This window comes from Gossypium arboreum, chromosome 12 (genome assembly GCF_025698485.1).
Source record: "Gossypium arboreum isolate Shixiya-1 chromosome 12, ASM2569848v2, whole genome shotgun sequence".
Classification (NCBI taxonomy): Eukaryota; Viridiplantae; Streptophyta; class Magnoliopsida; order Malvales; family Malvaceae; genus Gossypium; species Gossypium arboreum.
In genome coordinates, this window is record NC_069081.1 from 11,117,825 (window position 1) to 11,132,614 (window position 14,790).

At 36.4% G+C, this 14,790-nt stretch overlaps 1 protein-coding gene and 1 long non-coding RNA gene across 5 annotated transcripts; one reads left to right on the forward strand and one right to left on the reverse strand.

The window, feature by feature from the left end:
- Positions 1 to 159: 159 nt before the first annotated feature.
- LOC128285606 (uncharacterized) lies at positions 160 to 1,049 on the forward strand. Its single transcript, XR_008276104.1, has 2 exons — positions 160 to 629; positions 777 to 1,049. It is a non-coding gene; the product is annotated as an uncharacterized LOC128285606 (long non-coding RNA).
- Positions 1,050 to 1,484: 435 nt separating this feature from the next.
- LOC108479190 (SUPPRESSOR OF ABI3-5-like) lies at positions 1,485 to 13,128 on the reverse strand. 4 transcript variants are annotated; one of them, XM_053023395.1, is made up of 16 exons: positions 12,754 to 13,128; positions 12,418 to 12,519; positions 12,204 to 12,244; positions 11,190 to 11,934; positions 11,028 to 11,099; positions 10,843 to 10,935; positions 10,683 to 10,762; positions 9,698 to 9,848; positions 9,185 to 9,272; positions 9,011 to 9,102; positions 8,860 to 8,928; positions 7,791 to 7,970; positions 5,272 to 5,464; positions 3,300 to 4,247; positions 2,921 to 3,105; positions 1,485 to 1,811 (listed from the first exon to the last, which is right to left on the reverse strand). In XM_053023395.1, the coding sequence occupies exons 2-16, from the start codon at positions 12,469 to 12,471 to the stop codon at positions 1,632 to 1,634; spliced, it is 3,171 nt and encodes a 1,056-aa protein (XP_052879355.1). In that variant the 5' UTR covers positions 12,472 to 12,519; positions 12,754 to 13,128; the 3' UTR covers positions 1,485 to 1,631. The 4 variants fall into 4 exon arrangements, with proteins under 4 accessions (XP_052879355.1, XP_052879354.1, XP_017637136.1 ...); XM_053023394.1 differs by having other exon boundaries at positions 2,921 to 3,120; XM_017781647.2 differs by having other exon boundaries at positions 9,698 to 9,851.
- Positions 13,129 to 14,790: the final 1,662 nt, after the last annotated feature.

A 14,790-nucleotide genomic window follows, 5' to 3' on the forward strand; every position in this document is an offset into this window, starting at 1 on the left:
GGTTAAGGATCTAAATCAGGTGTGAAGCCTTAATTCCAAATTTGGATAGTAGCACAAAGAAATATTGGCAGAAATTACTAGATAAATGTGTTCAAAGATAAGGAAGAATTCGACTAAGATAGTAAATGCAAAGCACCAAATCTGGACATGATTGAATTAGAATTAGACAAATGATAGAATAATCAGCAAAATGGGTAGAATAGAGATGAAAAGTTGATCCTCTTGGAACAAGATGTTCCACTAAAATCAATCAAGTCTAAAAGATTGGAAAACAATCCTTCAAAGCTGGTCCTTGACAAATCTAGAGTTGAAGAACTTTCACCAAACATTCCAAAAGAGAAATAGTGTTCAAATTTCTTCTAAAATGCAAAAGGAAAAACTCTAGAGTGTTTTCAAAGTATATTTAAACTAGCTCAAAGAGAAAGTGGCCAGCCCTATTTATAAATTCTCTCAGCCACAAAGTACAAGTTGCTTTAAACTCTTAAGGATAAATGTAACATTTATCCACAAAAGTTTAAACTAAAGACGTGGCTTGGAGGTTGGGGGCAATTCACCCAGAGGATCGAGAACTGCAAGAAAGAGAGAGAGAGATGGATTTGACGATGGATTCATGTCCCCCTTATTACGAGGTATGGGAGAATATATAGTAGAGACCCTTGTAGGCCACACACGTCATCTTTGAATTTGTAGGCTTGTCATTTGACATAGATTGTTTATTAGTTGGATTACGTGAGTTGAAGTGACAGATTAATGATGCATAACTATAATTTTATCAGGGTGATTAGATTTGGAACGGCCATGACCTCAACGAGCTGTCATATTTGGTGGTACTTATCATTTGACAGGGCTTTATCTATGCATTGAAGCTTCAGTTGAGCGAAACAACCCAATTAGATGAAGCATGCGTAGCCAATGTAATTATAGATGACGACTGTACAGCCTATAACCTAAGTGTATTTATAATTCATTAGAGAAGGTTCTGAAAAATAACTATTGAAAAAGAAAATCTATATCTCGTCCGTCATTAATAGCAAATAATATTTGAAGTACTCTATTATTCCGCCCCCCCTTTTTTTTTTATATGAATCACAAGTGTTAATAAGAGTTTCCAACAAAAGCGAAAATTGCCGTACCGCACATGATGTAGAAGCATTTAAGAATCAGAAAAATTAGAGAACATCTTTCATTTGGATGTTATACTTAATTATTTAATATTTATTTTTAAATTTATAGGATAATAATTGTATTTTGAAGGAAATTATAATGTTATTTGTTACAGTTCAATCTTGATAATGTTAAAAGTCTCAATCACTGTGAAAATTACAATATCATTGGCTATATATTGAATCACAAGTCCATACGTATCAAATATTTATGCATCAATAGCCCGTCAAGTTGAATCAGTAAACACTACCTGCAAGCCATTTAGCCACTCAAATAATAATGAAGTAAAAGATATCCTAGGCAGGCTCCAAAAAACTCGATTCACACCGAAATTAAAATGGCCATAAATATTAACTTTCCAAAATGGTGTGGACTGGAAGTTTCAAACCACGCCAACATTCTCTAAATGATACATATATATAAACAGAAACAATAATGATTTCCACATCTTTTCTACCTAGGGGCTGCTAAGACATTTCACGAAACCTAGCAAGTGCTTTCTTATGAATCACAGTTTTGTAACTATCCCCGGCTTGCACCTCAAGGCTAGGGTCCAACTTCTTCGTCTGACTTCCGAGTCCTGCTCTACCATCCATCGCCTGCGTTTGTACTGGTTCTTTCATTCCACTTCCATCCTTCCCCAATCCCTATATATTTTTTCATTTCATTTCCACAAAAACAACAAAAGAAAATAAAGCAATCCCCCATTGTTAGAACTTTCTGCTTCAAGCATGCAAAATGCAACCTACAATTGAGGATAAGTCAAAGACACAGAAGAAAGCACTCAATTTATATGAAGAACGAGCAGTGATGCTAAATTTTTTTTCAAGTATTTATTAGAGGTCAAATACCATACAACGCCTCTGTACTATACAGCCTTTTGCAAAATTAGTCACTCTACTATAATTTAATCAAATATTTTAAAATTGACCAAAAAAAAAAAGAAAAGAATGTATAATATTTGTTCAATTGTATAAAAAATGCCTATGCCATATCACCGCATGTAAAAAAAACATGTCACATTATTTGATGGAATTATTGATCAAAAATATTGGCTTCAGCACTTGAAATGCACATTTTGAAAAATAAAGGGACCAGAAATTATCAAATTATAGTAGACACTATATCCGCAAACAAAAAGAGCATAGTACAGGGGCTTTTCATATAATTTAACCTTTATGAGGCAGTCACAGTGCAACTATTACTAAAACATCTGGCATTCTTTTTGTACGCTTATCATCTTTAGACATTCTAGTTGCTTGGCCTTAGGAACAAGTCTTGGAATAGATCAAATGCAAAGAGTTTGAGTATGTGTTGCTAGGACTTGTGAACAAGTGTTAGAAAAAAATGAGTGCAAAGAGTTTGAGCCTGTGTTGCTTGGACTAGGGAACAAGTGTTAGAATAGAATGAATGCATAGGATTTGAGTACGAGTTGCTTGGACTTGGGAACAAGTGCTATATAGGGGTCCCATGTCTTCGAAGAAAATTTTTCATATAGTTAGAGGGTCAAAAGGACATAGGTATCAATCTAATGTCTTGGAAAGGGGTACTTTTGGGGGGGGGGGGGGGGGAATGAATAATTAAGAGTCATGGTAATGAGTTTGACGACACCATGTAAATGGGGCATGAGAGTGTTGGAAATATACAGTTCTTTTTTTTTTTGAGAGAGAGGACATAGGCATCTCATCTTCAAGCGGAAACATCAATTAAATGCCACTTGGCAAACAAAAATCAACAGCTAAGGAGAGAATGGTACCAATCCTTCATGCCAACCCATATTGCGGAGCATTTGGTTGCCCACATTTTTCTCATCAATTGCTTTCTCTGCTGTGATCACCTCAAAGCTTTGAACATCATCTGACACAACCCCCCGTCCACCACCAACACCAGGTGGGAAAGGCATTGGATCTGAGGAGAATTTTTTGAATGCCATATCTCGATCTTGAAACAGAATTCCTCACAGATTAATAGAAAATTTTATAAATAAAACAAAACCATTAATTTGCACAACCAAGGCCTTTAAACAAGCAATATTTAGAAGAAATATTAGGACTATTTTGCAGACAAGTGTCAGTACGAAACACTAACAGGACAACAATGAACAAATAACATTTGATACTGATAAACGAGCTTACTCGAATTCCTGAGCTCAGGGTCAGGCAGATCATCTCCTGTGGAAGATGATGAACCATACAAGTTCCTCCTCTCGGCCGCACGGTCTCTGTAAGCAGTTTGAGATTGCTCCTTGCTGGTAGTAGAAGTCACTGGTGTTTCAGAAAATCTTCTCTTACCACTTGCAGATACAGTTGAAGGTGTATAAGAACCCAATGCAGAAGCATCAGTCCTAAAGGGAGTCATAACTGTGGGCATATCTGAATTGGTTGATGAAACTTCAGCACCTCCGACAGCTGAAGTGGAAATTCCAGCAGATGTTCCGGAGTATGGAGTATCAGACTTTACCACGCCTCTTGCCGAGCCTCTTATTACTCCCATTAAAGTCCCCCCTGAGCTGTTGCTTACAGGCCTTGCCTTGACTGGAGACTCCAAACCCCCAGTCAATGCAGCTTGGGCAGTTGTATTGACTCCAGAACTTGATATACTACTCTCCTTCAGGCCCATCACATCAAATTTAACTTTGGTCTTTGCATGTTGTCCAGATTGCAGAGGTCTATCCTCAGATAAAGTAGACAAGTGATTTTCATCAAGAGTTAAACGCGTGGCCTGCCCTTCATGACTCCTCTGTTTCCACATTGTCAACACATTATTCATTTTCTTCTTATTAGCCAGGATACTGCTTTTCGAAGCAAGTTTTATCTCTTTTGCTTTCTCCTTTTCTTTCTTCTCCGCAGCTAGTGCTGCTGTTGCAGCTGCTTGAACTGCATCAGGTAAAGAGGCTGCCTTCTCAACTGAAGTGACAGTAGCAGCCGGCGCAGATATTACTACCTTCCTACCATCAGTTCCTTTGGAAGGCTCAGACTGCTTACCAGGTGTTTTGTTGTCATTCTGATCACCGCAAGGTATGTACTGCTGAGACTGGCTATCATATGAATACCAGATCCCACTGTTACCATCATAGTAAAGACCTGCATGTTGAAATAACAAAGGAAATTAAGTCTAAACTTGCAGCTCTAGAGCATTATTATATTTTGAATCCCAAAAAATAAAAAACCAAAAATTAGCTGTTTGCATTGAAACAATTATTTCACCTTTTTCCACCATACAAGAATAAAAGTTATTCTGTTACCACTAGATAATATTAATGTGACACATCAATAGCTTGGTTACATAAATGTGCTTTAGAAGCTGAATTAGTTCCAAGTGTCTTCAGTAACTATTAGGTTATTGTCTAATTATAATTAGTAATTTCTGTTATTGTTCACATCACTTTGAACTGCCATGAAGTATCATCCTTTATGGTTTAATCAATCTATGGCATGGCTTTTTGTAATCTCAAAAACTGCGTGTCATCCAACTTTCTCCTTAAATCTCACCCGAAATGAATTCCAAACCCTTAAAAAACTGCTCACTGAAATATGCACCCTCCACCACATCGTCTAGCCACTCTGCTGTGGATGTATGCCAATTAAGTCAAACCATAATTCACTCCAAAATCTTATCCCACTTTCCACCAAATATAAAATTTGCCAACTTAAACAATGAGCCACAAAGCAAAATTAATCTGTGCTACATAACTACTACAAAATCCCTACAGCTCACTTTTGATCAATATTTGTTATGCATAAACATATAACTGGATGTCTGTCTCTGAGAGAGACATCACGAAAATATATCATTTTACCAACACAAGAATCTCAAGTTTTATTTTGAATCTACCATACCCCACCATTGACAACTTGAGCCAGGGATCATGCGCCATGACAATTTCCTGAGCAAAATAGCAGTTGCAAGCAATAGATCCCCAGTTACCACAACTCCTAATGATATAATAGTTCCATTCTACTATTAGGAAATTTATATTTCTTTAGGAATAAATTATGCCAAAATCACAATATAACTAAAAAATTCCAAAAATCCATATCCTAATTTTGACTTCTAACCAGCCAAAAAAAACTGTCATAGAAAGTTAAAAGAAAATGCAAAATAAACCTGTATTTCCATCATAGTAAAACCCAGAAGCAGCATCAAAGTAGTAACCAGAAGCTTCATCCCACACAAAACCAGAATGCAACCCCGAACCATCCTGTTGAACTGGAACTGAACCAACAACTTGCTCCTGCCAGCTAGTAGACTGTTTGTCATCTGGATTATATTCCTTTGGTGTCCATCCAACAGCATCGTACTGAAAGGATAAACAACAAAATTAAGCCCCAGAAACATTTGGAACTAAGATGACAAGTAGGATGCAGGAAATAAACTTTGTATACTGTGTAATTACATAATTTATAAAAGCTTAAAAAAGAGAGCCTGCAAGGATTCATCACAAGGCACATTACATATCTATATAAGCTAAAACAAAGGAAAGAACTATGCACATCATTGAACAAAGTAGGAAAATCAGAGGGTTGGCTTTCCAGCTCAAAGAGCTTATAGTAGGTTTTGTTCTAGCAATTCCCCGTCATTAGCCACACAACACTAGACTCGATATATCTCCTATATTTCTAAATAGAAGAGGGAAAAAGTTGATACAAACATGAAAAGAGATAACTCAAACTTTGCTCGGTTTTCCTGCAATAGAGAAGATGAAACACTACAAAAGCAATCTTATTCTCATCAAAGTAAGGGTTCTAAATCCATGTAACTACATCAGGATTGCTTCTTTTAAGTTTCAAGACTACACCAAATAGTACTAATATGCCACAAATGAAAAGATTATCCAGCAAAGAACCTAACCCAGCAAACTGAGGTTCAGTAATAACCTTTTTTTTCTCTCCAAAAAAAGAAAAGGCTTTGAGTTTTGAAGATATTGGCACACAATAGACTCTCTTGCTTTAAATGACACCTTATAATGACACATTTTACTAGTAATAGCTTCATCCATTTTCTCCTTTGTTTTGTTCTTCTCACTCTTTTATGGCTTTTATCAGACATAGAGCCTTCTCTCTCATCTTCAATTCCACATACTCTTTGAGCTTCTTTCTTTCCTTTTTCTTTTTGGGTTCTTATCACCTACTTTTTTGTTTGTAGAAATCTTCCTAGTTCCGTCAGGTCAACACACCAAGCTACTTCACAGCATCTCAAACATCATGATCAAAGTATCCTAATCTCTTTTTTTTAGTTTCCTACATGTTACCTCTCTTCAAGATCAGTAGATATACAACTACATTGTGTCGAATAACGGTGCCATCGACAAACCAAGTACTATAGCTTTTGTCTGATACTGTAAATGGCACCCTTTGCCCAAGAAGAGCCAGGGGCATTCAAGATAGTGCATGTGGTCTTGTCTCAATGGTCAAAGTTAACAAATCTATGTCTCAGCAGCTTAGTGCCATAAATTCCTCTGTATAGACACACTCAAGTTTCAACTATAAATGCAAATAGAATATCAAAGGCCAACCTGACAATTCAAACAAGTATTTAGGATGCAATAAAGATACCTCTAAAGTTCATACATGGTACAGATTTTACCATCCTATGTGCCACCAAGACAAGTGATACTAGAAATACAAGATAAACATTTGAGTCATCCGTCTGCAAGTGAGCTAACGAAGAACAATATATGGGTTGCAGGGTACAAAACCAAAGAAAAAAAGGGATAAAGTTGGGTAAATTAGATAAGTAGACTCAATTATGTGACAGCAGCTGGCAGCAGGCAATTTGCAAAAGAAAAGCATGGTAAAACAAAGAGGACAACCCAAGAATATCATAGAAAGTAAAAGAATATATATTTACAACCATTTCAAATTTTCTACAGAACAGATTTGACAGGCAAGTAGAAAAAGTAAAAATGGTAAAACAAAGAGTACATCTCAAGAATATCTTAAGTAGAAAAAAAAAAGTATTCACTGCCATGCATTCAAATCTTTTTCAAAACACATGTGACAAGCTCAAGCTAGAATAGGAAGACTTGTTAAGATAGACTTGAACTGAATTCCGATAAACTAAAACTGCATTGAATATTAACTCAACTATCCACAAGGTAGTTCATGATAGACCACAACTAAAATCCATTTTTAAAGACAATAAGCCCCAGCCTACTCTTACAACTAAATCTCCTACATTGTCAATGTTAAAAGTTTTTATTTGTTAGTACTTAATAAAACTTGTTTTTTTAATCCTTCTAGCTTTTCATCAACAATATACAGAAGGGAGACCATGGTAATTTGGGGAAAGCAAAACAAATTCAAATAAATAGAAAATCATTTGCTAGCCACTGCACTCTTTCTCATTTGATTAAGAAAATTAATGGTTTTTTGTGCTCCAAGCTTATTTTGCAGAAATTTGCTGCAATAACCAAAATTTTCAGAAAGGCTCACTCATGCAATACATCCTAAAATAGGAGAAGAAAAACATAAGGCAACATAAGAGATGACCAAACATTAAAACATATCTTGTAAACACACAAATGCCCGTACATTAACTTGCATTTTAGTTTCCAAAACGTGCATCTAATATTATTTCTAAACAGTAAAAACATCATCATTGAAACCAAACAGACCATGAAATACCTGTTGAGAAAACGCTGCTGCCTCAATCGCAGCAGCTGCAAGGCTACTTGACTGTGAAGCTCCTGATGTCCCTGATCCTGGCCCAAGGATGCTCTTTGCATATGCTACTCTTAAGATTTGCCCGTTCTTCTCAAGCGTTGTTCCATTTGTAGCTTCTAGAGCTTTTGTGGCATCAGCAACCTACATGACATCAAAATACTTGGTCATGCATTATATGTTAAAAATAATTTTGCAAACCAAGAAAGCTACAATTTTTTTTCCTCCTCCTGGCAATTAATTATAGCAAAATATCATGAGGAAATAACAAAGGCAGAAAAATATAAGCGTTAATATAGCTGCCACACGGCCTGCAAAAGAGAACACAGTTATAAGCATTTTATAGTACCAGCAGACCCATGATGCACGGTCAGTAACGTGTCAGATAATGCTGTTATACTTTATCTAAAGGCCTTTAGTTAGAGGTAGTGTTAATGAAACAAGATCAGTTGAAGCAACCTATAACAGAGGATATTTTCACTTCAGTGCCTAAAGTTGTTCTGTTCACTTGCACAAGAAACATGGAGAGTTTGGGACATTCTTAATAGGTGAGATGGAAGAAGTAAAATAGAATTTGAAAAAATACCAATATTTCTTTATTTAATAGAATAGTCTCTGATTCTCTTATTTTTATGATATTTATAGGGAAATAGAAGTACGAAAACCCATTATCCAAAAGAAATGTAAAAAAACCCAAAATGTAAACAACTAGTGGTAGAAAGAAAAGAGCTCTTTGAATACATGCAACAACGTTTGTACCCACGTGCCCAATAGAGATGATAAATATTAAATGTTAGCAATGAATTTTATATTTATTTGCACTAGAGAGGTGCACCACAGCAAAACAATAATTTGGGGATATCAACCTAAAACTTTCATTTTGACACCTGCTCAATGTGACATCACAAACCAGAAATTTATCAGAATCAATGGCCTATACTGATACAAATTATTAAAGTCAGATTTATTTAGAAGTCATTCATATTTACAGCTTTTATAGGAAAGTAATACCATAAAGAAAAGCAAGATATACCGAATGGAAATGAACAAAAGCAAACCCCCTTGACACATGGGTGAACTTGTCTCTAACAAGGCGAAGATCCTGCAGATTAATTCCATAAGGTTCAGCAGTTGCTATAAAAGAGAATTTTCTGTCAAAAGATAATTATAATAAAAACATAAACCTTAATTGGTGCATGTTTAGAGAACTCATAACGGAGCATTTCCTCATCAGCATTTTCATCCAACCCACGAACAACCAGTACATGAGTAGGACCTAATTACATGTTAACTTAGTAAGTTGTGGCAATTACACAAACAATGATACAAGCCTACTCAAAATAACAACAGATACCGACCTGAATCAGTTCCTTTCTTTCCTAAGGATGTTGAATGTGATAAAGATATGTCAGCTGCTGGAGCATCATCTGTACGTGGCTCATTACACTACACAAAAAGGCAAGAGAAAGGACACGTCAATGACACAATTGGAAAAATATTCAGACATAATCATAGCAAAAGAGCATATTTACACTAAAGCAATGCACCACCCTGTAAAAGAAATAAATCAACAATAATTGGGTTTAGCAGTTAAACTTGGGTACATAATTATATCTAGGTTTCAACAGCCAATATGAAGCGCTTCACAACTTCTGACATCTGCTATGCATTTGCATCACTAGCCTAGTTTCTAGGCTCTAGCATAACATTCTGGTATGCCTTCATCCAAAACAACATAAAGCTAGACAACTATAATTACCTCTTCTTGACCTAGTGTTGCAAAATAGCAGAAATGTAATCTACTGGTCATGGACACCTCCTTAAACGGTATTTTAACAATACCAGAAAGACTGGGAATGAAAAAACCTTACTTGAAAGCATGAAGTTCGCCGTGCAAAGTTGACACATCCACATATGGTGCACATCCAATCAGAAGGCACAGTGATGCCCCTATGAACTGAATGGCCTGACTTCAAAGCATTATCATTACCAAAAGGTCCACCAGTGCCCCCAGTTGGCTTACTACTGCAACGGAACAGATTTCAATGTATTTCTTATGCAAACACATGGTCAGAAAACCAAACATATAATAGATAGCTTTTTTTCCTTCATCATCACAAATCCACAATAAAGAACAGAAAAAGAGGGAAAGAATGTTCCATTAAATATAGGATTTAATACTGATTTCAACCATATCAATTCATCAAGGTATAAAAGCTTTAGTTAAAATACATATATCACTCAATAAGCACAGAGTAACACATGTGATCCAGATAGAAACAGGTGCATATAACACATCTAAGGTTTACTAAGGGGAAAAAATATTAGCAATTTCATATTTCCATTGCATGGGGCCTCATAACATATGAATCCATATTTCAGAGCAAACTTTCATGCTCAATCATCTAAGGTTCACTAAGGGGGGAAAATATGAGCAATTTCATATTTCCATTACATGAGGCCTCATAACATATGAATCCATAGTTCAGAGCACACTTTTATGTTCAACAAGCACTCTGTTTCAGTTTCCAGTTTAAGATTTACTGTGGAGCAGAAGCATTCCTGCAAATAAATACTAGACTCTTAGTCCTGAGAGGACCTGGAGTTCCCTGTTTACTCCTTTGCAGATACCAATAGTCACTACTTTGGAGCAACTGGTTTGCCATCAAACCGAAATCAATCAATATTTATTTCATTATAACCCTTATAAACCTGTTTTCCACTATCAAACCAACATAGGAATAGAAGGAAGACAGTAAAAGATTTTCCCTAAAACCTACCATCAAAAAGTAACATAAGAAATAAAAATGGTGCCAGATGAACAATTTCAATCGTGATTCTAGAATGAGAATTTACCTGTACTCAAAAAAAAGCTTCCGACCATCAACAACAAGACCATCATCACCAATCCTCTCCATCATAGTGCTTGCTGCCCCCTGTTTCAGAAGAAATTTCCCTCATATTACATTCAACCAAACTTAATGTAAGGCATTGACTTGTCAAACGGGATGAGTACCACAGAGGGAAAATCGATAAAAGCAAATCCACGAGAAATTCCAGAATGTCGCTCTTTGATCACTCGGACATGGCGAAGAGGCCCCCATTCAGCCTGATGGCCACATAAAAATTGAGAAATGTAACCTGAGTTATATCTACCAAAAATAAGAACATTCAACACAAAAACAAAGAGCAAAATGTTACAAGAATCTGGTATAGATCTTCTTCAGTTGTTTTTTGCGAGAGACCCTTTACAACAACAGTAGCAGATGGTGCCTGTGAGAAAGCAAAAAAAATTTACCCAATTTCACAACTTAAAACAAATGCAGGAGCAGAAGCACAAGGAACATGGAAAATGAAACAGACCACAGAATAATGTTCCCGCTGATATTTCTCTTCACGATCCCTTCGCTTCTCAGTTTTATCATTCCGACCATCATCATAGCTGTCCTCACGATGACTTCGTCCATGGCTTCGACTTCGAGGTGATCTTGATCTAGGACGATCATCGCGTCCATGGGATCGTGATCGAGATCTCTCATGCCTTCTATGTGGACTCTGATCTCTCTCTCTACTCAGGCGATCTCGATCGCGCCTCCTCCAATTGCCATCTCTTCGACTACCTCTTTCATAATCAGAATCATAACTATGTCGGCCATATTCATAATCCCTCTCACGGCTGTTGTCCCTGCTCTGATGGGAAACACGTGGCCTATAGTCATAATCATCATATGAGTTGTCATCTCGTTCTCGTCCCCCAAACCTAGAGGGCCTGTCAAATTCATGATCACGAAAGCTGTCAACACCCCGATAGCCATCCCGAAACTTATCAAAATCTTGAAATGAAGTGATCTCATGATCACGAAAAGTATCCATGTCACTATAAGAATCAGCATAAGGCTTCTGATGACGCCTAGAATCCCGATTGTGGGGATATTCTTCCTCATAAGTTGTCCTTCTTGATTGAGACCAGATACCAGCAGAAGCAGCAGGAGGAGGGGGTTGGTTATCCCTCTCCAGAAAATCTCTGTGGTAGTTACTTCTTGGATACACATTATCCCTCGAGTATCTTTCATCTAGATATCTCCTCTCATCATATGAACCACCGACCCTGGTACAGTAAGAAAAAGAGTGGAAGAGGAAAGATAAAATTTGATATAATGAAGCCAAATGTTGGTGTAAATAAGTAATTAAATAGCAAGATGAAATCACAAATTTGGTCATGAGAGCGTTAAAGCAAAAGGGCAACACAAAATAGGGCAAATTCACCAAATAACTTGTAAACCATGTACCTGTGTTAGGGAAGCACTAAAAGAGGTAAAAAATTCATAGTAAAATTTTACCGTGGAGACGATGAAAGGGCAGTGGACAAGCACTCACCGGTAATTGTGGTCAAGAGCAGCAGGAAAACCCTCAAGAGCCTGTGGATTGAAGAGAGAAGCTATGTCAATGAAAGAAAGAAATATGAATTAGGCAAATGGAGAGTCCATATCCTGAGTGCCGCAGGGCTTTGTTTCATATGTGTATAAGGGGATGAGAGAATGATCCCAAACCCATATAGGTGATTTGATATAAAGGAGGAAACCGCAATTACGCTGTTATTATCCCATCCATGTCCTTGTTGAACAGGGTAGCGACCAGGGTCCATTTTCTTTCTCTTTCTTTCTTTCGCTGAAGAGATTTTTCGTATAAATTCCTGTGATATAAACGCACAAACATAAAAAACACAAAGAAACAGAGAGGGTTACGCCATTATACGAATCAATCGAAGCAGCAGAAATCCCCCCGTACGATTTCGGCCTGGAAACCCCCTTTTTCCATCTTCCTTTTTCCACATTGATGAATGATGAGAGCAGTCAAACAAATCAAAACAACAAAATTCCTCATTTACAAAGTCAAAATCCCACAATCTGCATTTCATTTTGATTACCTGCCTGAGGCTGAGACTGAGGTTCAGCTGAAACTTGAATCAAATCTTCATCCGCAGTCAGAATCTCCGGTTTACGCCTTCCTCCTATTTCCTTTCAATCTACCAACAAAAACCTAATTCTTTTTGAGAGACTTTACTATTGAGTATTATTATTGTTATTATTTGTTTTGTTATTTTCAATCCTACTATTGTACCAATTTATATTTACTCCATAGGGATTTCAGGAGCTGCCTCGGCTCGTTCCTTGTTGGCTAAAATATAAAAGACTCGGTCCGCTGGCTGCCACTGAAACCAAACAATTCCTCAAAACCCTAGATGCTCCTTGCAAATTACCTAAAAGCCCTCGTCCTCCTTCAAATGTTATGCTCTTGATTCATTTATGTTAATATTTTTTTTTTTCACTTGTTTTGATACAAGCATAATTTATTGTAAATGTACATTTCATTAAGGGTAATACCAGGATAACAATGTAAATTAGTCAATACTAGTATAAAAAAGACATAATGATATTAGTTGTGTCATCTAAAAATTTTTTTTTTCTTTCTTTCTCCATTTGTAATTTCTTTCCCCGATATTTTAATCCACAACAAAGGTATTATAGCCTTTTTCCTAACAACGATGATCATCGTTAACAAAGTGAATGTGTTGTGGATCTCAACTGGTCAATTTTGGCAACAACTTCAATTTGCAACAATTTGAAATAAAAATTGATGAGAAGTTTGATAAGTTTCGATTAAAAATGAAACTTTAAATCAATCACATTTTTTAAGAATTTCTGGACATCCAAAACAAGGAACAAGTTGGATCCACATTTGGGAAATGGCCTACGGTGAGCAATGTAGGGGTTTTAGAATAAGCAATGGAGCTGGTTCATTTAATGACCAATTGAAGCATAATAATGTGCCTTATGGTGACTCCTATGAGTTGGGTAAATAACATGGATTTATCGGAGAATCAGATCTTTTTTAAGATTGTAGTTCTTCTGCAAAAGTAAGTAATATCAATCCATCCCAAATTGATAAGTAAAATTAGAACTCTATTAAATAAGCAAACTTCATCCAAAGATTAGAGGAAACCCATGGCAAACTTGGAAGTTTTCGCAAAAGATTTTAAAGAACCTACAATGGCAAAGTTGGAAGTTTTAATGAAGATATTAAAAAACCCATGTTAAAGTCAATAGAACTTCAAAGCATTTTTTTGTAGGAGATTTTAAAGAGTGTTGGAGATGAATTTATGCTCGTCGATCTAGTTACCAAAGGTTGGTAGCTTTTAGGCTAACCTTTTTGGTTTAATCGCTTGGCGCATATGGAATAATAGGAACCTTTTTATCTTTCAAGGTATAACTTAGAATCCCACTAATATTATTAAGTCTTCTATGGGTTGGGCAAAGCAATATTCACTAGCTCATAACGACAATTCGACAGGACATTTTGAAACTACTCATGACTCTCCTATGACAGGTAACTGGGTTCACCTATATACTGATAAATCTCTTAAGGTGAATGCAGGGGTTGCTGCTACTGGGGGTGATGTACAAGAAATGAGGGGAATGGATCATTGGATTTAACTAGTACTTGGGTACTTACTCTGTGTTTTACGCTGAATTCTAGGGTATTCTAATTGGCTTAACCATTATCCAAGAGAAGGGACATCATAAGGTTGTGATCCACTCAGACAATCTAGAGGTAGTCAAAGCCATTCAATATGGTCACTTGGCAGATTCTTCTTCAGCTTTATTGTGAAGGATACATACAAAATTAAAAAAAAATACAACATTGGAGGATAAAGCATATTCCAAGGGTGAGAGATCAAGTCACATATCGTACTGCAAAGATGGCCACGATAAAATGCATAGATTTGTAGGTGTTTGAAGTTATTCCCAAATATTTACCAACTGATCTTGTAATTGATGGACTTGTTATTGAGAATAAGTTATGAGAAGTGATAGGTGATCACCATATGGGTTTTACTAAAGGGTATAATGGAAAGGGACTATCTGCTCGATGATAACAAACAAACACAATTGTTATCATTTAA